The sequence below is a fragment of the Prunus dulcis genome, chromosome 3 (assembly GCF_902201215.1).
Source record: "Prunus dulcis chromosome 3, ALMONDv2, whole genome shotgun sequence".
Classification (NCBI taxonomy): Eukaryota; Viridiplantae; Streptophyta; class Magnoliopsida; order Rosales; family Rosaceae; genus Prunus; species Prunus dulcis.
This window is the reverse complement of record NC_047652.1, coordinates 22,024,068-22,049,355: the sequence shown is the minus strand read 5'-3', so window position 1 is coordinate 22,049,355 and position 25,288 is coordinate 22,024,068. Positions and strand designations below refer to the sequence as shown.

At 38.5% G+C, this 25,288-nt stretch overlaps 3 protein-coding genes across 3 annotated transcripts; 2 read left to right on the top strand and 1 right to left on the bottom strand.

Annotated features, from left to right (window-relative positions):
- The first annotated feature begins 247 nt into the window (after positions 1-247).
- Positions 248-1,808, top strand: LOC117623102 (mini zinc finger protein 2-like). The gene is made up of 2 exons (XM_034353957.1): positions 248-925; positions 1,349-1,808. The coding sequence occupies exon 1, from the start codon at positions 359-361 to the stop codon at positions 638-640; it is 282 nt and encodes a 93-aa protein (XP_034209848.1). The 5' UTR covers positions 248-358; the 3' UTR covers positions 641-925; positions 1,349-1,808.
- An 11,346-nt stretch (positions 1,809-13,154) lies between these two features.
- On the bottom strand, positions 13,155-14,822 carry LOC117623020 (zinc-finger homeodomain protein 9). Its single transcript, XM_034353854.1, has 2 exons — positions 14,632-14,822; positions 13,155-14,535 (listed from the first exon to the last, which is right to left on the bottom strand). Exon 2 carries the CDS (start codon positions 14,522-14,524, stop codon positions 13,460-13,462), a length of 1,065 nt encoding a protein of 354 aa, XP_034209745.1. The 5' UTR covers positions 14,525-14,535; positions 14,632-14,822; the 3' UTR covers positions 13,155-13,459.
- An 8,924-nt stretch (positions 14,823-23,746) lies between these two features.
- Positions 23,747-24,971, top strand: LOC117622214 (gibberellin-regulated protein 4-like). Its single transcript, XM_034352805.1, has 4 exons — positions 23,747-23,916; positions 24,035-24,076; positions 24,225-24,258; positions 24,500-24,971. The coding sequence occupies exons 1-4, from the start codon at positions 23,848-23,850 to the stop codon at positions 24,679-24,681; spliced, it is 327 nt and encodes a 108-aa protein (XP_034208696.1). The 5' UTR covers positions 23,747-23,847; the 3' UTR covers positions 24,682-24,971.
- Positions 24,972-25,288: the final 317 nt, after the last annotated feature.

Here is a 25,288-nt window from a genome sequence, read left to right as displayed (position 1 = left end):
AAAAAAGTAATTGGATTACTGTGCCTACTAGTAGTTAAGACTACTATAAAGCAAGAAAATTGAGGATTAGATGCTAATATGCTATAAATATACATCTAGGGTTAGGGCTTGGTCATTGCCACCACAAAGCCATAAGCTCTTATTCCTTCTCTCTCTCTCTCTCTCTCTCTCTCTCTCTCTCTCTCTCTCTCTCTCTCTCCCCCACCACCTTCTAATCTCTTCATCTTTTGATTCTGAGTCAAAAACCCAGCCAGTAAATTTCATCAAAATGTCAAAGAGGATCATCTAGAGAGAAATTAAGAGAGCCAATTAATAAAGAAGATCTTGAATAGCCAGCGATCTAATTACAAAAACTTAAATGAGGAAGCGACAAGTAGTTGTGAGAAGATCAGAAGAAGGTTCAGCGACTTCATCTTTCACGATGAGGAGCGTGAGATATGGAGAGTGCCAGAAGAACCATGCCGCCGGTGTTGGAGGCTATGCCGTTGATGGTTGCAGAGAGTTCATGGCAAGTAACGGAGAGGAGGGCACAACTGCTGCACTCACCTGTGCTGCCTGTGGCTGCCACCGGAACTTCCACAGACGAGAGGTCGAGACTGTCTGCGAGTGCCCTTCACCTTCAGCAAATGGGCTAAATTAAGCAATCAAGCAGCTCATGATTTCTGTAAATGTAATTATTATAATTAAGTGTGGGTTTGGGAGTGTTGTGTTTGTTTTTCTGGTTTGATGATGATATGAAAATAGGTAGACCGCCTACTATATATATACAAGTGTGTGGATGGATAAAAAGGTATATGTTGATGTTTGTATTTCCCAGTTGATTTAAGTGTGTGCAGCTTAAAGGAAAACAAGAAGCAGTTTTGGTGTATTATCATATGAGATCAGGATGACATTACATGATGATCATGAAGCAGTGAAAAAAAAGGTATGCTGTTTAATCAAAGGGTGTACACAGACAAGTCACCTACCTGGCTAATAGTTTCTGTATTTGATTCTTGTATTTAATTATATACCTGTCCATTTGTAGTTGAAGCCTCTTTATTTCTATGATTCGTAAGTGTATATAATTGGCATACTTTAGCATCAATTCATTTGTAGTGTTGACTGATCTTAATAGTAATTAACTTCTGGAAATCCTTCTGCTATAATTAAATTAACCCAAATCTCAAATTAATAATGTGGAAATGCTTAGATTACTTTGTATTTAAGATTGAAGGCCCACATATATCTAATCATGTTGGTGGTGGTTATAATGGAGGGTAGCAAAACGTACTTGAAAGGTGATTAAAGCTTAAACTAAATCATCCACTAATGCTAATTGAGCTAATTTGATCATCTCTTTTGGTAGGTCAAATCAACGTATATTTTGATTATCCCAAGAACCAAAAACCAAGAACGAACGTTAGAGAAAGCTCCACGAGGCTCTCACAAAAACAAGTTCATTTCTTTGGCAAAAATACAATAGAACATGAAGAAGTTGGAAGTTGGAAGAAAATTATGAAAACCATGTGCATATATATCTGTGTTTCTCTTAGAAATGATTCCCTTTTGTCATTTGGTCATCAAAGGATCTGAAAATGGCAATTGCAGAACTATATGTGTACAAGGTTTTCTTTTTCTCTTCTTTTTCCTTTTTGATGTTCGTAGGGTTTGATGTTGTTTTTTTTTCATGTGAGTTGTTGTAATCAAAGTTAGGCCTTGAGAGTATGGAGAGGGAACAAACGTTCTGGTATACATTACATTGTATTTGAGTCGATCGGGTAGATGTCAATTCTGTGATATGAAAACCTCAAAGCAGTATGTACGTATGCATGTTCTACTTGCTTCTTGGGGGCCAAATGAATGCTTATAGTAATAAGGTAAGACAGAGAGCCATGCACCCCACTTTGCCAAGCAAGGAAACCAACTAGTGTTTGTTTTCTTGGCCATGGAGAGTTTGGCCAATTCTCCATGACATTGACTCTTGAAGCCAATAGGATCTAGTCCTGTGGTCTCAAGTTCGAACATCCATGACACTTTGGTAGTGTGTATGACAAACTCCTATTACTTGTATTCAACAAAACAAATCTTGAGAAACAAGATGTCATCAACGTACAAGTTTTTCATCCCAAATTTGCAATAGAATGTCCTTACTTCGTAAAAAATAACTGTTGGAAATTTAGAAAACTCAAATAACCTGAGATAGAAAGCTTTTGTTGAACTGAAGTAAATTCTGATTGACTGAAACACAGCTTAAATAACACATACAAGGTAACTGACTCAGATAACGGAATGAACAACTAAACATCCCACTACAACCAATACTAACAGACGTCTCACAACTAGAACACTCCTATTGAATAGGTAAACCACAACTGATTTCCTAAAACATAGGAACCAACTTTATTGAATTACAAATAACATAAATAATTTCTAACACCCTCCCTTAAACCGAACCTTCTTCAAACTTCAGTTTAGAAAGAGTCTCCAAGTAACTTTGTTGTTGCTGCTGCTGCTTCACCATTAAACAAGATCCTTCCTGGAACACACCCCTAACAAATTCCTCAACTTCACAAACACGGGTAACTTGAGTGGCTTGGTCATAATGTCTGCAATCTGATCTTCACTCTTGCAATAATTTAAATCAATGATTCCATCTTTGCAAAGATCACGCAAAAAATGAAATCTCACATGGATGTGCTTAGTTCTTCCATGTAGAACAGGATTCTTCCCAACTTTGATTGCTGAGATGTTGTCACAGTAAATAAGAGTAGGACCTTGCTGCTGGAAGTATAATTTTTCTAGTAATCTTCTCAACCATATGGCTTGACAAGCACATGTAGTTGAAGCCACAAATTCAGCTTCTGTGGTTGAGAGAGTAACAATTTGCTGCTTCTTGGAAGACCATGATATTGCTCCTGTCCCCATCATAAACACATAGCCTGATGTACTTTTACTATCATCTGGATCACTTGCATAATCACTATCAGTGTAACCCAACAAATTAGACATCTTCTCCTTCTTGTAGAAAATTCCGTACTCCTTAGTCCCTTCCAAATATCTGAATATCCTTTTTGCAGCCATAAGGTGAGACTCCATTGGATTTTCCATGTACCGACTAATAAGACTTACAGCATGCATTATGTCAGGTCTGGTTGCTGTGAGGTACATGAGGCTGCCAACAATTTGCTTGAATAGCGTACCATTAACTTTCTTTCCTCCAGGATTCTTAGTCAGCTTCAATCCCAGTTCAGTTGGAGTACCAACTGAGTTGCAATTCTGCATTTCAAACCTGTCCAAAATACTCTGGACATATTTTTTCTGTGAAATAAAAATACCACCAACAGATTGTACCACTTCAATGCCAAGAAAGTAATGCATCAATCCTAAATCTGACATGTCAAATTCATTCATCATAGAATGCTTAAAATCATCAAACATGGCCTCATGGTTTCCTGTGTAGATCAAATCATCCACATATAAGCATACAATGAGTATCTTCCCCTCATCTCCAATTTTTATAAACAGTGTATGCTCATATGGGCATTTTTGAAAACCTTGCCTCAAAAAATAAGCATCTATACGACTGTACCAAGCTCGGGGTGCTTGTTTCAGTCCATATAATGCCTTTTTCAACTTATATACCTTATTTTCATGCCCTTGCTTCACATAACCAGGGGGTTGGTCTACATATACCTGCTCCTGCAGATCGCCATGAAGGAAGGCGGACTTCACATCTAACTGAAAGATGGGCCAAGCATTCTGTGCAGCAAGTGAAAGAACCAAACGAATGGTATCAAGTCTCACTACGGGAGCAAAGACTTCTTTGTAATCAACACCATACTCTTGCTTGTAGCCTTTTGCAACTAGGCGTGCTTTGTACTTATCAACTTCTCCATTTTCATTGAACTTCTTCTTGTAGACCCACTTGACACCAATGGTTTTCTGTCCTTGGGGAAGATCTGTCAATTCCCACGTTTTATTTTTCTCAATTGCTTTGATCTCCTCGGCCATGGCTTTCTGCCATTTTGATTCTTGGACAGCATCTTGGAATGACACAGGATCACAATCTGAAAATAAGGCATAATGATTGAGTTCTTCTTCAGAATCACAATTAATTCCACTGACCTCATAATCTTGCAGCCATGCAGGCCTTTTCCTTATGCGTGATGGTCGTGGACTAGATGGTTGCACCTCATTTAGTTCAGTGGCTGGAACGTTAGAGGATTGCAGTGGCTCTGCAATCCCTAAAGCGTCTTTTTCTTCATCAAAGCTTACAGGAATTTGCTTGTGTCCTGTGCCATTTTCAGTCCAATCCCACGCATTTTCTTCATCAAACACCACATCTCGACTGATGATGATCTTCTTTGTGACATGATTTATCAACTTATAGGCTTTTGAGTGGTCACTGATCCCAAGAAATACACACTTCTCACCCTTGTCATCCAATTTCTTCCTCTTCTTGTCAGGGACATGAGCATAGGCTATGCAGCCAAAGATTTTAAAATGATCCACTGCTGGTTTGTGTCCCTTCCACGCTTCCTCAGGTGTCATATTCTTGACAACTAGTGTGGGACTTCGATTCAACACGTGAATGCTCCAATTCACCGCCTCTGGCCAGAAAAGTTTTGGAATGTTTCTCTTGGCCAACATGCAGCAAACCATGTTTAGAATTGTGCGATTCTTCCTCTCACATACACCATTTTGTTGTGGTGTGTACGCTGCAGTGAGCTGTCTTCGAATACCATTGACATCACAAAAATCAGAAAACTCTTGTGAGTTGAACTCTCCACCATGATCTGTTCAAAACACTTTGATAGGCTTTCCCACATCATGCTCAACACGAGCTTTGAAGCTTTTGAATGTTGAAAATGCTTCTGATTTTTCCTGCAAGAAATATACCCACGTCTTCCGACTGTAGTCATCAATAAATGTTATGAAATACCTCTTTTTCCCATTTGATGCAGGATTTATGGGTCCACATATGTCGGAATGAACCAGCTCCAAAGGTTGCTGAGCTCTCCAGGCCTTCTCTTTTGGAAAGGACTCACGATGCTGCTTTCCGATCATACATTCTTCACAAATTTGAGCAGGAGAATCAATTTCTGGGAGACCAGTTACCATATTCTTCTTGTGCAATGTCTTCAGACCATTAAAATTGAGATGACCATATCGGAAATGCCAAAGCCACGCCATATTTTCAACCTTGGCAGTCAGACAAGCTTGAACATCTTTTTGTATTGACAAAGGAAACAATCGATTCTTTGTCATCTCCACTTGAGCAATCGTTCCTCTTCTTGGATCACTGATCTCACAAGTGCCTTCTTTGATGGTGATCACATAGCCCTTCTCTTGCAGCTGGCCAATGCTAAGCAAATTGGTTTTTAAGGCAGGAGCATAATACACATTAGAAATGGTCTGAAGAGAGTTATCCTTTGCTTTGATTTGGATATCACCCTTCCCCATCACTGAAATCAAAGAATCATCACCAAATTTCACAGTAGTATGAAATGAATCATCTAAATGATGAAAGTCATACTTACTCCCACACATATGATTGCTACACCCTGAGTCAATGTACCACCAATTGGAACGGGATTCCTCCTTTGTATCGCAAGCCATAAGAAGAGTTTCTTCATCTCCTTGAGTAAAGTTTGATGCCTCACCCTTTTCTTTAGACATGTTAGTGTAGCATTCAGAGCGATAGTGACCGTACCTGCCACACCTATAGCACTCAATCTGTGATTTGTCGTGTTTAGACTCATGATGGCTTTGTTGTCTATATTGACCTCTGCCTCTGCCTCTGAAATCGGAATTTCCTTTACTGCTGGAATCGGAATTTCCTCTGCCTCTTCCTCTTCCTTGGCCTCTACCTCGACCACGACCTGAACCTCTCCATGATGAGGATTCATTGCTGGTGGAGCTTTTCAAAGCTTTTTCCTCTGTTGAAGTATTCTGACTTTTAAATTTCTGCTCATGCACCAACAGTGAACTATGGAGTTCATCAATTGACATTGTTTCAATGTCATTTGCTTCCTCAATTGCACAAACAACATAGTTAAACTTTGGCGACATTGAACGCAAAATTTTTTCAATGATTGTGACATCATCCATCTTGTCACCATGAAGCCGCATCTTACTTGCAATTGCCATCGCCTTTGAGAAGTATTCATCAACAGAATCTTCTGGTTTCATGTGAAGAGTTTCAAAATCTCTTCGAAGTGCTTGAAGCTGTGCACGCTTCACCTTAGTGGAACCTTGATACTTTTTCTGCATAGACTCCCATATCTGCTTGGAAGTGTCCTTCTGGAGAATAGTCTCCAAAATGGATCGATCAATCGCTTGGAAGAGGTAGTTTTTCAATTTCAGGTCCTTCAATTTCTGTTCATCAAGTCTTTTCTGTTGCGCTTCTGTCAACACCGCTCCTTCTGCTGGTTCAGCAATTCCATCTTCAATGAGAGTCCAATACTCCTTGGATCTCAGAAAATTCTCCATTAACATGCTCCAATGGTCATAATGACCATCAAAGCGAGGTATGGCTGGCTGCACGTAGTTCTCTTGAACCTTGTCGGATGCCATCAGTCCTTGCTGCAGCAAGACAAGAAAGCTGCTGCTTTTTGGAGAATTTTAATCAAGCCCAATGGGGCTCTGATACCAGATGTTGGAAATTTAGAAAACTCAAATAACCTGAGATAGAAAGCTTTTGTTGAACTGAAGTAAATTCTGATTGACTGAAACACAGCTTATTAAATAACACGTACAAGGTAACTGACTCAGATAATGGAATGAACAACTAAACATCCCACTACAACCAATACTAACAGACGTCTCACAACTAGAACACTCCTATTGAATAGGTAAACCACAACTGATTTCCTAAAACATAAAAACCAACGTTTATTGAATTACAAATAACATAAATAATTTCTAACAATAACTACTATAGAATGTTCTTACTTTGTAGCTAACTGGATAGGGATAATTTTGATACTTTATTTTTTTATCAAAACCCTAAAAAAGTCCCAAATACAAATCGTTGTGTGCGCGCATGACAGAGTCTGAAACTTCGAAGCAGGAAGTGTTTCTTGTAAATGTTAGCATCACAACCAGGGCCAAATGTTCAGGACTATGGGCTTTAAAGTTTTGGGTTAAGTTTGGCCAAACTCTTGATTTGGGACCTTTGGGCCGAGGGAGAGCTAAGAGAACCAGAACGATTTCAAATCCCATCAAAACAAATTTCTTGAACCAAACTCCCCAACCCATCTTTTTTGGTCAATACATAGCCCACAAAGAAGTCAGCCCCCCTTTTGATGATGTGATAAGTTTGATCTCCAAAAATATTATAATTATGGATTTCAATTATGAAATTTGGTCCAATTTCGAATTCTGGTTTTGCTCAAATTGAGGTAAACAAATCTACAACACTGTTTCCTCAGGAAAAAAAAACAGCACTGTGGGGTTTTGGCAATCATTTGAATTGTGTCACACGCAACCCTTTGCCCCATTATCCCAGAGTTGAATGCTTTACCAAACTTGTAGAAAAATAAGTTGAGTTAGAATCTCAGTGAAAGATCGAGCTTGACCTAATTGAATAGAGAAGATAATGGAGCATTGCAATTAACCGAAGTTGGCAGCACAGCACAGCATGTGAATTGAAGAGATGATGGGCGATATAGTTTCCATTTAGGGTTAGACAAAGGACCTTCTTTCCTGCTTTAATTCATATAGGATCGGATCAAAGTCCATATATACCAATACCAAATGTCCAGTTACACATGACGTTTCAACAGTATATCATATATATAATCAACTGTCATTTGGTTTTGGGCTTCTATTATTAGTCTTCTGCAAATTTTACGTAACCCAGTAGAGATTACATTCAACATTATTGTATCAAAAGCTGAGATAATATATGAGAGAGGCACAGTTTTTTTTTTCTTTTCCAAAGTTATGAAGTGAGAGAGTGGGATTTCCACTGGGTTAGTTCGGACCTTAGATCACTAATTTACGAGGCAATATCCTTATCCATTAGACTATACCTCGTTATTGTCAGAGAAACTCAGTTTTACCGTGATGATAATCGATGCCAAGGTTTCAGCTAGCAGTAGATGTAAATAATAATGATATGATGGTGCCACGTGTTGTGAAAACATCCACATATATCATATTCACTCCCCGTCTAAATGGTGCCTTACATAATTAAGTCTGAATATATGTCCTTCAGTTCATTTTTATATGTCTTTGTCCCACCTAGAAAGAGATGAGAAAGGTAAGGTAAAAACAAATGAGGCTAATTAAGAAATATTCTCTCTCTCTCTAGCAGCCAAGAGAGAGAATGCTTCCGATTCTTGGGGTTTTTTCTTGGATTTCATAGGATCTTCGGTGTTCTTCAGATGTTGTGGATTTATGTTTATCTACTTTTCTTTTGGCAGATTTATTGTCTCATATATGAGCTGGTTTTGGTTGTACACCATCTTGCGATGCTTCTCTCAATGTCATGTCCCGAAAGAAAGTTAGCGGTGGTTGGTTTTCTTTTTGTCGGCGTTGTTTTAGCTTTTTTATGCTTTTTACATGTTGTTTTTTGTCTCATAAGATTCCAGAAACTTAGTTGAGTTTGCTGAGTGTTCTCTTGAAGAGAGTCATGCCCCGGTTAGTGGCTAATTTTTATCATTAATGTCATTGGTCTAGATTCGAGGATATTATGGTGATTGAAAAGGGTTATCGAAAAATTATTTTCGAGAGTGATTCTCTCCATATCGTTTCAGTTTTTCGGATGGATCAGGTGACTGTGAAGTTTTACTCATGTCTACCATATTGTTATTGAGATGGCTCCCTTTACATCTGTGTCCTATATACTATTTATTCCTATTGATCTTATAAAATACTATCGCATTTTATCATAAATGTCCTATTATCTTAAGCAAGTGTGCAACCTTTATTCTCTCATAAAGGTTGTATATACTTGTTCTCATCTTCTTTTCTTTTTTGAACTTTTATTTTTCTGCAGAAACAAGGCTACAAAAACTTGTTGGAATATAAGATATATGGAAAGGTCAATTTTTGCTTTTGCAAACGTAGACTGAAAAAAGAAGAAAAAAAGAGAGCATTGTGCTGGATTTCATTGTGGATCTTGAAGACATCGTCAAAAATTAATCTGGAAGTTAGGGTTATGTGTCCAAATGTATAAGAGTGTATTGAGATTTGGATGATAAATTATAAGGAATATATATATATATATATATATATGAAGGATAGAGATTGTCCAAAGAACATATAGTTAGGACCACAAAGTCACTAAGCATTAATCTTTATGCTGCAAATAATTGTGTGGTCCTTCATTGACTTGCAGTACTTTTAATACTGTTTCTTTTTCAAACAAATATTATGTTTGCATGCTTATGATGTTAATGGTAAATATACAGAGTAGTTCAAGGTAGCTAGTGTGGTAAATAAACTAATTGAAAAGGACAGATGAATCCTTCTTTGTTGTGGTTCTGAAAAAGTTAAAAAAGAAAATCACATCATGGAGGAATGTACAGCTGCTCCTGCGTTGTGTTAATATCAAGCAAGTGGAGGGTCTTTCTTTGTGTTTTGGGTTTATAAATCATGAAAGGTTTGATAATTAACACATTGCTTTCCTCTCTCTCTGTCTCTCTCCTTTTTATTCTTTTTTTCCATGATCGATTCAGCTGTAACCTTCTTTCTTTAACCCACCATCCCCAACGGAGGTATAGGTTAAATAATTATGTATCGATGCGGAGGATGTTAACCTCCAATCACCATCGATCCAAATGGACATCACAGGGTAACAACCACCACCAATTTATTTTAAAGGAGAAATATTCCTAATTCTAGGATTTTCAAACTTACTTTTTAAATTTCTCAAAATTGTTATGTGTGCTTTATATACTTTTGTTTTGGATTTGTAATCGAATAATCTCATTTGTCCTATCTCGATTCTTATGAAAGGGGGGTTTTTTTCTTCCTTTTTGGAGAGAAAAATCGCATGCCTGAACAAACTAGACACGAATCACCACACATCGCCTAAATATGCTAATACAATTAAAACTTTTAACTATCATAATTATAAAATACAAGTAAAGACTATAAAACAATCAAACACCCAACTCATAAGGAGTTTATGCAATTATTACAAAGTAAGAAAACTACAAACAAACAAGTAAAAATCAACATAGTCACTACCATCATTGTTTCTACCGTCATTACAGACACCATCGTCGTCCTGGATACAAAAATAACTGTTTTTAACCACTCAAACTATAAATTACTTGTCATTCTTACGAGAGTTTAACTAGAGATGGAAGTTTGGTGTAAAACTTAAATACAAAAAAGAACTTGGTAGGCCTTCCCTAGTTGTTAGAGCTTTCTTCGAAAGTGGCTCGCTGCTAATTTCCCCACTTTGCATTTGGTTTTTTGGATACGCTCAATTCAAGACAACCCATCCAGAGGTCTAGAAAGAACCCACTAGTCTAAAGAAATCCCTATAGTGACCCAAAATGTGGCTATAAGATTGAAAGCTCCCCTATGAGAATCCAAGGAAAATAGACTAGACTTGTAACAAAGATGAGATTATAACACCACACCACACCATACAAAAACAAAGTCATCTCATCTCATGTGCCTCAAATTCAATTATCTGTTACCCACTTCCCCCAGTTCCCTGTACTGTTTTCTCTCTTTAAATCACATGCTGCCATACCACACACATATAATTTAAGCACATTGAAATCGTTTTTCTTCTTCTTTTTATAAATATAACAACACATGGAGGAGCATCATCTTTTCTGGCACTCATTTGGCCAAACCAATCCAACAGTGTCCCAGCCACCTCTTGCCTGGACTTCCATTTCAGGGGAAACATACTGCATGATGACTCTCAAAGTAAAATATATATGCTTCTCTCATTTCATATCATCCCCACCACTCCATTTTTTTGACAGTAACATTTTCTGCTAGTGTTGCAGGAATCTTCTAAGTCGATGTAATTAATTAACATCTAATTGCCTTGCAAAATCTACAATTAAGTACAAACCCTAAACTTAATCCATTTGTTTCTTTCTTCACAAGCAATTCTGGGCTAGGAACAGAGTTACAAATCATCCACAGCTTGTTGGGAGGATCAAATCCCAACATCCCAAAAAGCTGACTCTCCATGTGAGTTGGAGAGGTGGGTTCCATTACCTGTTTCTTGTATTGGTTAATCAGTATACCATGTAATTATGGTGCGGTTTTAATTAGCTTCTGGCTACTCTCTCACCAAACCCATGCCTGCTGCCATATATTTTCCCATTCTGGTAAAGGGTGACGTGAAAGATAAATTATTTTGTCACTTTTTTTTGGTTTAGAATCAAATGACTTGTTCACTTTCAACTCCCTCATTAAGCAATCATTCTCATTCCACAATAACTGATTTTCTTTAATTGGACCCTGTATAGTCCTACAACTTCATTCACACTAAATGTGAAGAAAAGGTCTCTCTTCCCATTCAATTTGAAAAAAAAATTCATAGATTTTGAATGGTCCCCCCTCCCAACTCATGTACTTACTATCATAATTAACCACCCGATCATTCTGGCATAGTTCGCAGCATCTGAATGAAGTTTGTAAAATTACTTCGCATATTCTTCTATTCTATTTAATTAACCGACATCCACATACATCAACGGTTAAAATCAACTTTCGTGCAGGTGAGAATGCTAAGATAATTCGACAGCCAACCCACACTTGTATGGGTCGTTCCTTATTATTAATGTAGTTGCGAGTTCTACATCCACAAGGGTCAAGATATATCCAATCCCATGTGTACATGCATCAACGGTGAAGATTAGCCTCTCTGCACACTAAGACTGTTACAGTTTATCGCTGAGAACTATATAAACTAATTTGACTGTTTGATGCATTTTGAGCTCCGCGTACACCAATAGTCAATGGTCAATATCAATCTCGTACGAACATATATATATATATATATATATATATTTTAACATTGCTCTAAACTTTTAACTATAAGGATAAGGCAAGTCTAGAAGCATGTCCCATGGAAAGGGCCATCCCCATTTGCCACTAAAACACCCAAGAGGGTAATTGACTGAGCGACCCATACTTGGCAGTTGGATTGGAGTGAGGAAAGGGCATGCAGGCACAGGACACGCCCCTACAAAAACAAGATTACTGACTTCACGAATGACAAAACACCAAAACAAACCCACACAGTAGGGGTGTGGTGGAAAAGACACTTGATATTCAAGTACCACTTGCGTCATCATCATGATCTTGTAAGATTATAATATAAATTAATTCCATTAAGATAATATAACCCATCTGCTGCTTCCCTTAAAAGGTAAGTGACAAAGCCATTACTACATCTCCAAGTTAACCAACTTACCTTATTAGATTATGCTTGTTTTAGCCAATTAATCATTACTTTTCGGATCAGATTAACTTTATAATTAAAAAAACACTTAGAGTAGCCCCTAATTGTGTTGTAGCCTACCATCCAAAACCAAACCCACCAAAAGGTGACACATTCGCATTCCTTTTCCTTCCTGTATGAGAGTATGCATGCCTTTTTCTTGATTTAGAGGCATTAAATATAAGGTCAGAAACTATGAATATCAATAGCAGCACCATATGGTGCGTAGCTTAGGGTAGGCTCCATACCCATAATATATAACAAGCCAACCTAGTTTAAAATTTGGTGAAAAATGAAAAGAGTAATAATGGGGATGTGGGTTTTGATTAAAAATGGTTTCTTTAGATCTCTCGGATCATTCTCTAGCTTGATAATTAAAAGCAAAGAAATGCGTAAAGATAAAGGATAATCTAGAATAATTTGCAACTGCCCCCAATCTTATGTTTTTGCGCCAACACTTTCTGCTTCTTTCTATCAGACACAAGATAAGAAAATCTCTCTCTGATGAGACATTAGATTCAGAGATTACAAAGCTCTCTCTCTCTCTCTCTCTCTCTCTCTCTCTCTCTCTCTCTCACCTTCTGAAAAAGAAAAAGAGCACCCTGCAATTCCACTGCAGCTTATTCTTAGAGAACATGAACATTGAAAAAATTCATTACTTTTTTGTTTTTGGGTTTCCACAAATAAACTTAGCTTCACATGATTAAATTAATACACAAAGAAGAAATAAATGATATCAGGGGATGAAATTGCTAATATCAAAACAGATAGAGATGGGATGAAGAACAAAAAAAGTAATGAAGCTATGGAAAAACTAACAGAAGATATGCAAATTAATTCCCTTTTTTTGGATCAATCAATCTCTCCCATCCCAGGTTATCCTCACAAAGTGAAGTGATGATCGTCTCATTAATTAAACTAAACACAATGAGAAAGAAAGAAAGAAAGAAAAAAAAAAGAAAATTAAGAGAGAGCAACTAATTAAGTAATTAAGTAATAGTACTGGTCTTACTCTACTGCTAAACTCCTTATTATTCATCAAAAGGATCAAGAAGAAGACGACGACCCATTGGTGCCAACATGTCCCGCCGCACCACCATCAGTACCCTGGTAGTGATTTAGGTTCTGCATATCGCTGTTGTTGTTGTCGTCGTTGTGGTCATCATTTTCATCGTCGACGTTGTTGTTGCCGTTGCCGTTGCCGTTGCCGTTGCCGTTGTTGTGAGCTTCCTCAAGCAGAATGTTGGGTCTGCTAACCCCGCCGCTAAGACCACCGCCACTGCCATTGGTGACGTCTCTTTTGGCAAAGGTGTTCTTATTGTTGTGCATCCAAACCTTGAGAACCCCTTTGTCCACATTAATCTCATTGCAAAACTCCTGCACAATCTCCTCGTCCCGCTTCTGCATCTTCCACCCAACCCTCTCTGCAAATTGGTACATCTTGTCCTTCTGCTCCTGGCTGAACTTGGTCCTGAATCGCTTCCTCGCGTTCGGGCTCGGCAAAACAATTGGGGGTTGAGGACTATGATTGTTATTAGGACCGCCCAAAGCGTTTTCATGAGCCGTCGAAAGAGCCAAGAGCATGTGGGGGGCAGAAGGGTAGTAAGAGGACGAGATCGGCGGCGGGGAAGCCGAATTGGGGCTTCGGTTGCCTCCGTGAGTCGGCGGCGGAGGATGGTGGCGATGGTGGGGCTGGTACTCGATGACGTGAGTCGTGGCGGCGGCGGAGGATGGCGGCATGGGGTCTTCGGGGTCACGGCGGTGGAAATTGCGGTGGCAGCCGCATGCAGCGCATTTTAGAGAGGTGGGGTCCGTGGGTATGGCCGTTGGAGAGGGCATGAACTCGCCGCAGCCGTCGAGAGCGTGACCGCCCAAGGTGGCTGCGTGGTTCTTTAGGCATTCTTTGTAGGTGACGATGACCGGCGTGATGGGGATGTTGTGGTGGTGAAGGTGTTGGTGGTGGGGGTGGGGGTTGTGGCGTTTGAGGACGCCGTTGCTGAAGGACAAAGGCTTGGCGGGTTGGATCCGGGTCGGGGTTTCGCTGTCTGCTTCCGGGGATTTTGTGCTGGTGGTGTTGTTGGTGGTGGTGGTGATGGAAGGGGTTATATCCATCGCTCGAACATCTAAGGTGTCCAAAAAATAGAGCACAAAGTCAAAAAATGAAACAGAGAAAGCTAAAAAGGCAGCTGCTTTAAGAGGTTAGGGTTAGATTTTTATACAGATTATTGCTTTGAGCAGCCATGGGAGCTCAGAGGGTGTGAAGAAAGAGAAGAAAAAAATAAGGAGGAGTGAGAAAGATGGTAGCTTTTTGGGGAGAAGGGAGAAGGAGAAGGGAGAAGGAGCTTAGCTGAGAGGATGATGATGATGATGAGCAGTGATGACTGTCGATAATAAAAATCTGGGTTTTGTGGTTGTCCTTCTTAACCACTTGTTTTTTTAACCCTGGTTCTAATCCATGGTTAAGTTGCTGACCCCACCTTGGGGTTAGATCGATGTTGTGTGTAATAAATATACCTTAGCGGCTTTAGCTCCATTGAAATTGACCCTCAAAATTTCCCATTATGATTTTAATCAAATCATGGACTTAGGAGAGGCTTATATTTCAAGTCCTAATCATGGGTCTTGTCCGTGACATGGGATAGTCAAAATAGTGTTATTCTCTTGATATGCAATTTTTTTTAGCAAAAAAGCTTGTATATCGTAAGAGTAACATTATTTTGATATCCTCAATTTATCACAATCTGCCACGTATAATAAGAATTTCACATAATTATCTTTAATGAATAAAAATAATAAAATAATATTATTTTCATGACATGCAAGTTATTCTCTCTCATAAACCCTTTTGGTCTTGGGATACTACCCCTCGGAATTAAGGAAGCATTTTTTAGCAATAATTATTATGACTCGGTTGTAGACCAGGCCGAGTTGAGCCGGGTAGTTGTTCATAATGTTAATGAATTAATAAAAACCTAAGGTGATGAGGCCCTGCAAATCTCAGACATTGACTGTAACCCATCTTTAATTTGGTCAAGTTGCACAGTGAGCCCCTGGACCGCTTTCACAACGACTAACCTTTTCAAATTTGTTTTTGGCACCCCCCTTTACACTTTTTGACATACCATGGCATGAGCACACACAAAGACCATTTTACCCTAATTCACAAACCACGATGGGCATGAGTACACACAAAGACCATTTTACCCTAATTCACAAACCACGATGGTACATGATTGTAATTTATATCCAACGGGGCCTTTTGGCAATGTTGGCTTTTTAGAACGTTAGGGGAGCGAATCCATAAAAAAAATCCAGGGTGTTTAGGGCACCACGTCCCTATAAATCAAAGGTATCTTTGTCGGTTTGGGAGAATTTTCGGACGCTGAATGGGAGTTTGTCCAAAGAACATTTTGGTCTTCTCAAGCCTAAACGACATCGTTTCCCTGCTACCTTCATTGGCCCCGCCTTACGTAAAAATGGGTCGGCAGCGCAGAATTCTGAGACACTCGAATTTGGAGCTTAGTGCATGAGCTTAATCATACTTAATACGTAATAAACCACCTTTAAACAACGACACGTGTTTACGGATAAGTATGTGGCGACACGTGTGTGTTACACTTGGTCCCTTGTGTGAGCCACGTGGCACCGTAAACCTTTAGTAAATATTGGTCAGCGTTAATAATGAATTGAGATAAGGTGAGGGGAGTGATCAGGTGTGCTTGCAGGACTGTCGTATCGTGTGGTGCGGTGCGTAACTTTTTCCTGAAAACCGATTGGGTGCACTGACTTTGGTGTAGTTTATAAATCATGGGATTATTTGACGCAGTAATTAAATTTAGGATTAGCGGTGGGAATGGTGAAGAGGTCGGGGATGACGTGAGCAGGCCAATCATATGGAGGAGCTAAGGTTTAATCCATCGAAGGGCGTGTTAATCCACAGCCGTTGCGTCCATTTTGCATCGAAACTCGCAACCGGTTTGTACGCAACCTTGTTTTTCCATGCGGCTACAAAATTAAGAAAACGGATATTGTTATTTTGAGGGTCAAGAAGAGGTCACTAAAGTTCAACCCTTATAAACAAATTCAATGGGTAAAACTCAAACGTTTTGTGATGAATAAAATTATAAAACTCCGAAAAAGAATTCTGTTAGCCACACAATCGGGAGTCTGGAGCTCTAAAAATTGGGAGTTGTGCGATGACATCATTTGCACATCCTAAAAACCGATAATTCTAGTTAAAAATATTTATTTACACACGTAAACTTTCCGTATCTTTAGTTTGTGAGGATGGGTGAACCCGTTCATTCCAAATAGGGTAAGGGACTATTGGGTTGGGGCCATAAGGCACATGGGGCTTGCCTGTATCAGGATACATGCCTTAATTATAGGTTTAGACTCATTTTTCCTAGGCCCTCCACCACTTTTAAATTGCTAATGGAAAACAGAGCTGTGTTTGTGGTATGACTTTGTCCCAAGTTCCAAGTTGTGCACGCCTAAATCTACTGACTTTGCTCCCGGATTCACTGGTGGAGCCCATGATCTTCAAATGGGACCCAAATTACAGCTTATGAGCTTGCTAGCCAGCCAAAGCTCCCAATCAGTCCTGACCATGACCATGACCAGCGGCTGGTATAGGGACGCTCCACCTAGCTCATACCTACAAACTTACCATCCTTAGGGACACCGTCAAATTTTGCTATGACTTCTACTTCCGCTGTCCTCCCCTTTCCTCTCTGATTTTTAACCTTTCAATGTCTATGTTAATTGAAGGGATAATTTGGCGGTGGCCTATGTTCGACAGCGAGGCCGGACTTAACAATATTATTTTAATTAAAATGAATTAGTAGTTCCAGTTTCACACATTCAGCGTTTTTAATAAATGATAGAATTGAATTCATATTTAGAGGAGCATAAGGAGAGCGGAACAAAGACAATCCAGGCTTGGAAATGACTCTGCCCCTCTATGTACTAAATGTACGATGCTATGAAACATAATTAAGACTCGATAAAGAATTTTGAAAATCAAAAGTATATGTAGATTTAGGCAATCTTGTTAGGTGGGCCTAATTTAGATCAATAAGTAACCAAGTGCATGCACAAATCCAATTTAGCAATGGGTTATGGTCCAACCCAAAGTACTGGTATTGATTGAATCCTCAACTCAAGTTCTAAATGAAGACTCGTTGAGCAGTGCAACGAAAGAGACACTACAATTAACTTAATCCATTTGTAGTGCAAAGTAACCTCAGATTTGGCACGTAGCAAAAACAGCAACTCTAATCTTGCCTGCCTTTGAATTAACGTACGATTATCAAACTAGCAGAGAAGTCCCAGGTATAAACAATATGTTTTTTTTCCAGTGTGTGTCGTCTTCAATCTACGAAATGCAACCTGAGTGACTGTGTCAAAGTGTGAAAGCTCAGCTACCCAATTAAATCAATTGCAAAACCCTCAATCATTTAACAAAAGCCAGAGATGCATTTGGACCATGAGACCAATTTCCCTACCATCCCAAGTAATAATGGTGGTTTACATAAATACTACCTCCCCAGTAGCACACAATCATTGAAATATAAATGCGATATTGATGCCCATTTCCACATTTTCTTCTAAAGTTTTCAACTTTTAAGCTCTGGTTATTACCTTGGGATAGATTAAAATGGGTTAGGGTTGGTTTGTAAGTGAAAGGCACTGTCATCTCAAACCAAAGAGAAGACTACACCACACTAATTACTCTTATAATTATTTTGGTCAAAGTAAAGGAAAAGTTATTTCACGCTTTGACTAGATAGATTCACAAGGAGCTAGTTAGGAGTCTAGGAGTCTAGGAATCCAGGAGTACTGTTGTGTCTCTTCATATTTGTTTAATGCTACTTTTACATGAAAATTGACCCACAAAGGACAACAATATTGCCCCTTTTCTTTTTTTGCACTAATTTTATAATGGTTTGGGTAGCTTCGTAGGGAAATATTTATTTATTTTTTACTCAAGTGATATTATACTTTAATTTAATTTAAACAAGATATATAGATATTCGAACTCTGGTGCAGATCTGCTCTCGAACCAATTTAACTAAGCACGTATTGCAACTTATTAGTAGGATTTTGAGAATCACCAATTTGCTCAATTACCTAACCAACCCAGCAACTACTTGCCAAACTATTCAAAACCTGACCATTCTCTCTTGTCCTGAAAAAGTCAAAAAGATTTAAAGAATCAGGTATTTGGGTTCCAATTCCTAGTACTTAATTAAGTAGGATTTTTCTAGATGTAGTTGGTACATATAGACTTAACTAACTAGTATGTCTAATCATAGATTCTTCAAGAAATAATTTCTTTCATCTATATGTCCAAGACTAGAGCTAGGCCATCACTGGTTGGTTTCTTTAGGACGGTAGCTCTACTTGTTGTCCTTTTGCCAAACCTCGGATTCAAAACAAACGAGATATCATACATTTTGCGGGGGTGGGAAATTTCAAACTAATGGGGTCCTGACTCGGACGTGGTAAAAAAGCTGCCTGCATGAGCTCATATTGCTTTTCTAACAGTGTTCCCTTTTTTGGGTAGGCAATAAATGAGATATATTGACCTTGGTCATATTGTGAAAATAAGGAATATTATTAATATCAACCAATTAAAATGACTGCATATCAGAAAATAATGTAAACAGTAGGATTGAGGTGTTTGTTTTTGTTTTTTTAGCACAAGCGATAGTGTCTAAACTATAGATAGGAGAATTTCTCTCACACACACAAACAACTATAATCACATAAAAATTCGAACATGTGACTTCTGACCTACAAATCAAGGCTATTTTTCACTGGACTAGACTCTATCATCAGTAGGATCAAGTAGTTAATATGTGGAGATGGGACATTTTGCACTTTTGTTTGTTTTGCCATATATGCGGTCTATGATCTACATGGAGGATACATCGGTAATTTCTCATTAAGTTATTAATGTCTATTTTGTTTTTTATTAACTCATGAAAAACGGAAGGGTTGAGTTGAGACTCTGGGCATAAAGTGAGTACAAGTCCAATGGGCACTGCAGCTAAAATTATTGCAGAGAGCTTAGCCCCAAAGATGAGTGTGCAAGAGTCAAAATCATGACCTATGTTTCCAGAGACACAATGTTGATTGAGCTACTACCCACAAGGAGGATGAGGTTAGGCAAATTATGAAAGAAACAAACTTGATTGACAGATTGTGGTTTCTTACACAAGGCAATAATTGTTATGATGCCAGTTCTCCTACCAAGTTTCAATAATTGAACCCAAAAACGAAAAAGGTATTGACTTGTAGTAGTAGTCTCCTCTTATGTTTAAATTCGATGACACCATAGTAGTGTGTGCAATGATAGAGTCAGAAATTCTGTCAAGAAGGGTCAACTTTAAATATATTTATAATTACATTAAACTTAGTTTTTATAATAAAATATATGTAAGAATTCATTATAATGATTAAATTTCAATATCACAAATTTAATATCTTAGTAAGTATAACCCAAATTTTAGCAACCTAAAAATAATGAAAGGGTATCAAAAGTTGATTTTAGATAGAATGAGAAATCAAATAAAATTCATGGCACACGCATATAAATGACATATGAAGACATGCAAACAAATATAGATCATATTCATGTTTATTGTAGATAATGTACATTTGTGAGAAGGGTCAACAGTAAATATAGCTATAAAACAACTTGAATAACATAGATAAATATAAGGTTTTCAAAATGTTGAGAAGGGTCAAGTGACCCTTGCCTTGATTGGCTCCACCAATGAGTGTGTGTGTGTGAGAAATCCCTCTCTCCTTTATAATTTAGACTATCGCTTAAATTAACATAAATACTCCAATTAATTGCCTAATTAGGCAAGTAAAAACATGGACCCTGGAAGACCACATAAGGAAGGCAGGCTGAGAAGGGCATCATCATCGCCTGGGCTCATGAAACATCAGAGCTTATCCCATTAATGGCGTCTGACAAGTCCACCTAATATAGTCCTTTCATGTTGGTACAGACTGTAATTTCTCTGGACCTGAATCAAACTCATATGAGGTTCAACCAGATGCTACTGGTCCTGCATTCTGTCGGCCCCGGAAGAGTGTATTGTACCGTCGTCTTCACGTTCAGTCCCGGTCGGCCGTTTGAAACGTTGGCCTGGATTGTATTATTGTTGGATTAGTAATAATAATGGTTCATCTTTGATCCTAATGCGACTGAATTAAATGTGAATACTATTATTGGTCCAATTAATACAACCAACCACTGGGCTGGGATGCATGTTTCTAGTTGTTATAATCCAGTGACCAGTCTCGTCCTGCATCCAAACAAGACCCAATCTTCAACCTCGAGCGGAAACAATTAGGTACAAAGAGGCCCAATGAAAGTTTGGTCCCACCCCAATATAATAATGGCTTATAATGTGACAGTTTAACGTTTCGGGGCCCAGAAGTAAGAAACCCAGTCAAAGGTTGCACATGCCCGTAATAGTTAGACCCAAGTTTACATTTGGGTCAAAATGTAAGTTATTATATTTCCAATGGGCCGGATCAAGCGGACCCAAAGAATGGGGGCCTCTCAAACAAAGGAGTTTCTATTAGAGCAAGTTCACTGTAGCAGTTTGGCCCGGGCAGGGAGGGGCCCTAGGCCAGTGAGACGACTCCAAAGCTCACAAAGCAGCCCAGGCAAGATGTGGGGGCCATTAACCCGGGCATGCTCAAAGGCAGATCCAATCGTTGCTGTTGTCTGGGATTGCTAAAGTCGTGCTGATGCCAGGCTGGTGTCATCACGCTTTTCAAATTTGTTTTACACTGCTACAAGACACGTGGCAGCACCTGGGGCGTCCGATCAAATTTTCCCCTGCAATCCTACGATTGCCATTTTTTATGTAATAAAAAGTGAAAAAATAAATAAATATTTTTTTTCTATAAATTTTAAATAATAAAATTAATTTTTAAAGTTTAAGTATTCAAAATATAAATTAAATTAAAGTGAATAGTAATTGCCCTTGCCTGTAGGGATGAAAACAAAATTGCAAGGGGGCACTATTCACATGAATAGTGATAGCCCTTCCCTTGTCCTTGCCCATCGAGGTGGAAGTGCTCTAAGGAGTGTGCTAGGTTGAGAGAGTGTTTTAAGGAGTTCAATTCAACCGTCCAGTGTTAAGGAGTTTATTGATCAGAGGACGACTATTAAGAACCCTTCATTGATCGAACGTTGCGTGTAGATATTTGTGACATTAATAAGTAAGACAAGGGTTTATTCAACCTTCCCCCTAGTTGGAAAAAGATAGAATTTGGAGTAAGAGTTAGTCATGTGGGTTTAAACTAAATTTAGGCCTCTCCCATGTGGAAGTTGGATCATACTCACATGAAAACAACATGAGTACTGGGAATAAGCTAATACCTGTTGTCCTCCTTTCCGTGATGTACCGTGCAATACACGACCCTTTGTTGGAGGGTCTTCAATTTGACTCATTTTTATGTTCCAATTGCAATTTGCATAAAAGCAACATCCATTTCATATGCAATTTTGTTGATTTGAGAAAGCACTCACTATTTGAGAGAGGATGGAAATCAAGATTATGACAACATATGCCCCATTTTATTACCTCCAAGTCCAACACATGCTTACTATAAATATTTCCATAAGCCTGATTTGTATTTTATCAGTTTTTTAAACCTATGTACTTCTAGAGTAGTACATGATTTGCATTATTTTATAGATAAAGTTAGACCGAATGTAACACGAAGTCTTCTCATTTTCTTTGTTGGTTTTGTTAAATTGATCTTTAGTAGCAAATTTGAAATTTCAATAGTTGTCTGATATAATGATTAGTGAAGAATAAGTACCAATTGAATATGTTAAGAAGTGCTAACATATATTGCTGATGAACGGATGAATTCGCAATACATCGACATTTCACAGTCATTAACATAAACGTAAACGGCTGATGTTAGCATATTATTGGTTGATTGCTTAATGGCTTGTTGGATTAGAAGATTGTTTCAAAAAGAATTGAAGGGTGTGGACTGTGAATCTAAATCAGAAATTGGAGTTGCATATAGGAACAAACAGAAGTAGATATGTCGGTGAATTTAGAGCAGAGCAGTCCAAAAACCATTCACAGTTTTCCCAATTTCATTGGCACTGAGATGAGATTTGGACCAGAAAACGAAAGGCATGGGATGGGAGGGCGCAGGATACGCACTTTTGTCAAACCACACCCACCCGCAGGTCATCAGCTTTGGGTCATGTGCTGTGCTCAGTCGAAGCACATGCAGAGGGACAAAAGCCTCACACTTTTTAAAGGGAAAACCCTGCCCTTTTATTAAATTTTATTGTTGCCTTTTTCAATACAGAGAATTAAACAAACATTATTATTTATCGTCCTCAAAATAAACAAAAATTTCCGTTTTCTTGGAATCTCTGTCCACTGTGACCTTGCGGGACCCTTACTCTCAAATCGCTAACTACCTCCTTCAATGCACCGTCTGCCCTATTAAATTATTCAAGATAAAAAATAAAGTTCAAATCCGGGATAGGGCTACTTTCTTTTGTTGCCCTTTTTTTTTTTTTTTTTTTTTTAAGGCTGTAGAATGAGCTACCTTGAAGGACTTACACGTGACACCAACATGATCTATCTATTGATTCTAAATGTTATGCATTGTTTCAACTTTCAACCCAACCCAACTAGCTAGTTCCTAGTTCACCGACAATTTATTTACTTGTGTTTCTTTCCATTATGGCTCCAAATCTAATAAATAACAATGCTGCAAGAATAGGCCTCTGCAATTCTAATCTTTTATGTTTAGCACATGATGAAGAAGTATATTGCTAGTTGATTCTCAAGAAGTTGATTTCGCTAACCAAATAATTCCTCAATTTTATAAAGGCTTCGCGAACCAAAATAAGCCCTGAAATTTGATATTTTATATCCAACAGTAAACTCAGATCGGAAGGATATTTTGGAAGTAATGATGACTAAAGAGACTGAAGGGCAAAAAAGGTTGGATAATGTTGAACCTCTTTCTCTTTCTAAGTTGGGGTTTAGTTTTTTTTTTTGGGTCGAAAGTTGGGGTATAGTTTATACATGAAAGTTCAGCAACATCCGTACTTGCATTCACACTTATCCTAGCCCGCTTGATTTCGTCCCCAAAAAAAAAAGAATCCTAGCCGCTTGATCAATGTGCCTGAACACGTGTCATCTCATACTGAGCTAGCACAACTAGTAGTCTGTGTGAGTGGGATGTACCCAACCATATCATGCCTTACACTGGCAACTACCCACCCTACCATTGATTTTCTACTATTTATACCCCCACACTAGCAAGTACCCACCACACTTGAATCTGATCTCCCCTCTTCTTCTTCTCATTCTCTTGGTTTTGAGTCTTTGCCATTTTAGGAGGGGCCTGTCTCTGTAGCAATGGCCATGGCTAAGTTTTTTGCTGCCTTGATGTTGGCACTCCTTGCCATCTCCATGCTTCAAACCACGGTATGAACTTTCCCTCTTCAACTCCACACAGACAAAAGCAACAGAATTTTTCGCAATGAGAATTAGAAAAAAACCAGCATTCACATAAATAACATGTTCTGTTCACTGATTTTTGCAGGTTATGGCAAATCATGGACATGGAGGTCATCAGGGTGGCAATGTAAGCTCTCTCTCTCTCTCTCTCTCTCATAGACACTTTTCATACATAGAAAATAATGTGGGTCGTTATATTTCTATAAAGCTTGCATTTTTTCCTTGTTTATGAACTGGAATGCTTACATTTTGCATAAATTTTGTTCAATTTTCAGAATGCATATGGACCTGGGAGCCTCAAGAGCTACCGTAAGTAGTTAATCTTCACTATTATAAGTTAAAGCTTACTGCTTTTTTAACCCAAAAAGAAAAAGCTTTAATTTTTGTGATTAAAATTGTGGTTTTGGGTCCAAATAATCTTTGACCACGGTCTTCGTTGCCATTGTATCTGGGTTGGGGGGACCTTTACCGTTTTGACCGTTGTGAATATTATTTTGATAGAGCAGAGCAGAGTGACTGACACAATTTTGGTTTGTCTTAAAATGACCAGAATGCCCATCACAATGCTCGAGGAGATGCGGCCAGACCCAATACCACAAGCCCTGCATGTTCTTCTGTCAGAAATGCTGCAAAAAGTGTCTGTGTGTGCCCCCAGGGTATTATGGGAACAAAGCTGTGTGCCCTTGCTACAACAACTGGAAGACCCAGCAAGGAGGACCCAAGTGCCCTTGATTTTGATTGATCAGCCCACCCACTATCGACTTTGAGCTTAATTATCCTAGCTATATGTACTAACTATATATAAAGTATATGTATGAATTCTCTTTGAACTGGGTTTGTTTTGTTGGGTTAGAGGGACTTAAAATTGTCTGTGATCCAGTCACTGAGAGAGTTTGCTTCAACTGAGATTTCCTAATCTATTGTCATCAATGCAATTTCTGGTTTTACAAATGGAGTCATTTCTGTAATTTGCACTGCTTTTGTTAATTTGATGGGTCTCAGATCCCATTTAGAACTTGGAATTCAAAGTAGGAATTGGATGGAATTGACCTCTGTCTTGTGCTCATCATTGATAGTGTGCATGTCCAAACATGGAGTCACCTTCATGAAAAGACTTCCCCTTTGCATGTGAATGCCACATTACCTCTTTTCCAGTTGACATGGAGAGAGAGGAATTTAGATGGGTCACAATGCCCAAAGGCTTATTTTGTTCTTAGGCCCAAGGACTTAGTTTCAACAAAAGCCCAAACAAATGTTTAGGCCTATACCCATTAACATTTGCTATATTACACAATGTTTGCTCATGTACTCATAACAAAGAAAGTTCAGAAATACATTG

Excerpts from the sequence above, each read along its gene's own strand:
- LOC117623102 (XM_034353957.1), top strand. The coding sequence starts at position 359 with ATGAGGAAGCGACAAGTAGTTGTGAGAAGATCAGAAGAAGGTTCAGCG.
- LOC117623020 (XM_034353854.1), bottom strand. The coding sequence starts at position 14,524 with ATGGATATAACCCCTTCCATCACCACCACCACCAACAACACCACCAGC.
- LOC117622214 (XM_034352805.1), top strand. The coding sequence starts at position 23,848 with ATGGCCATGGCTAAGTTTTTTGCTGCCTTGATGTTGGCACTCCTTGCC. Across the intron at positions 23,917-24,034 it reads TCTCCATGCTTCAAACCACG|GTTATGGCAAATCATGGACA; the intron begins GTATGAACTTTC and ends TGATTTTTGCAG. Across the intron at positions 24,077-24,224 it reads GAGGTCATCAGGGTGGCAAT|AATGCATATGGACCTGGGAG; the intron begins GTAAGCTCTCTC and ends TTCAATTTTCAG.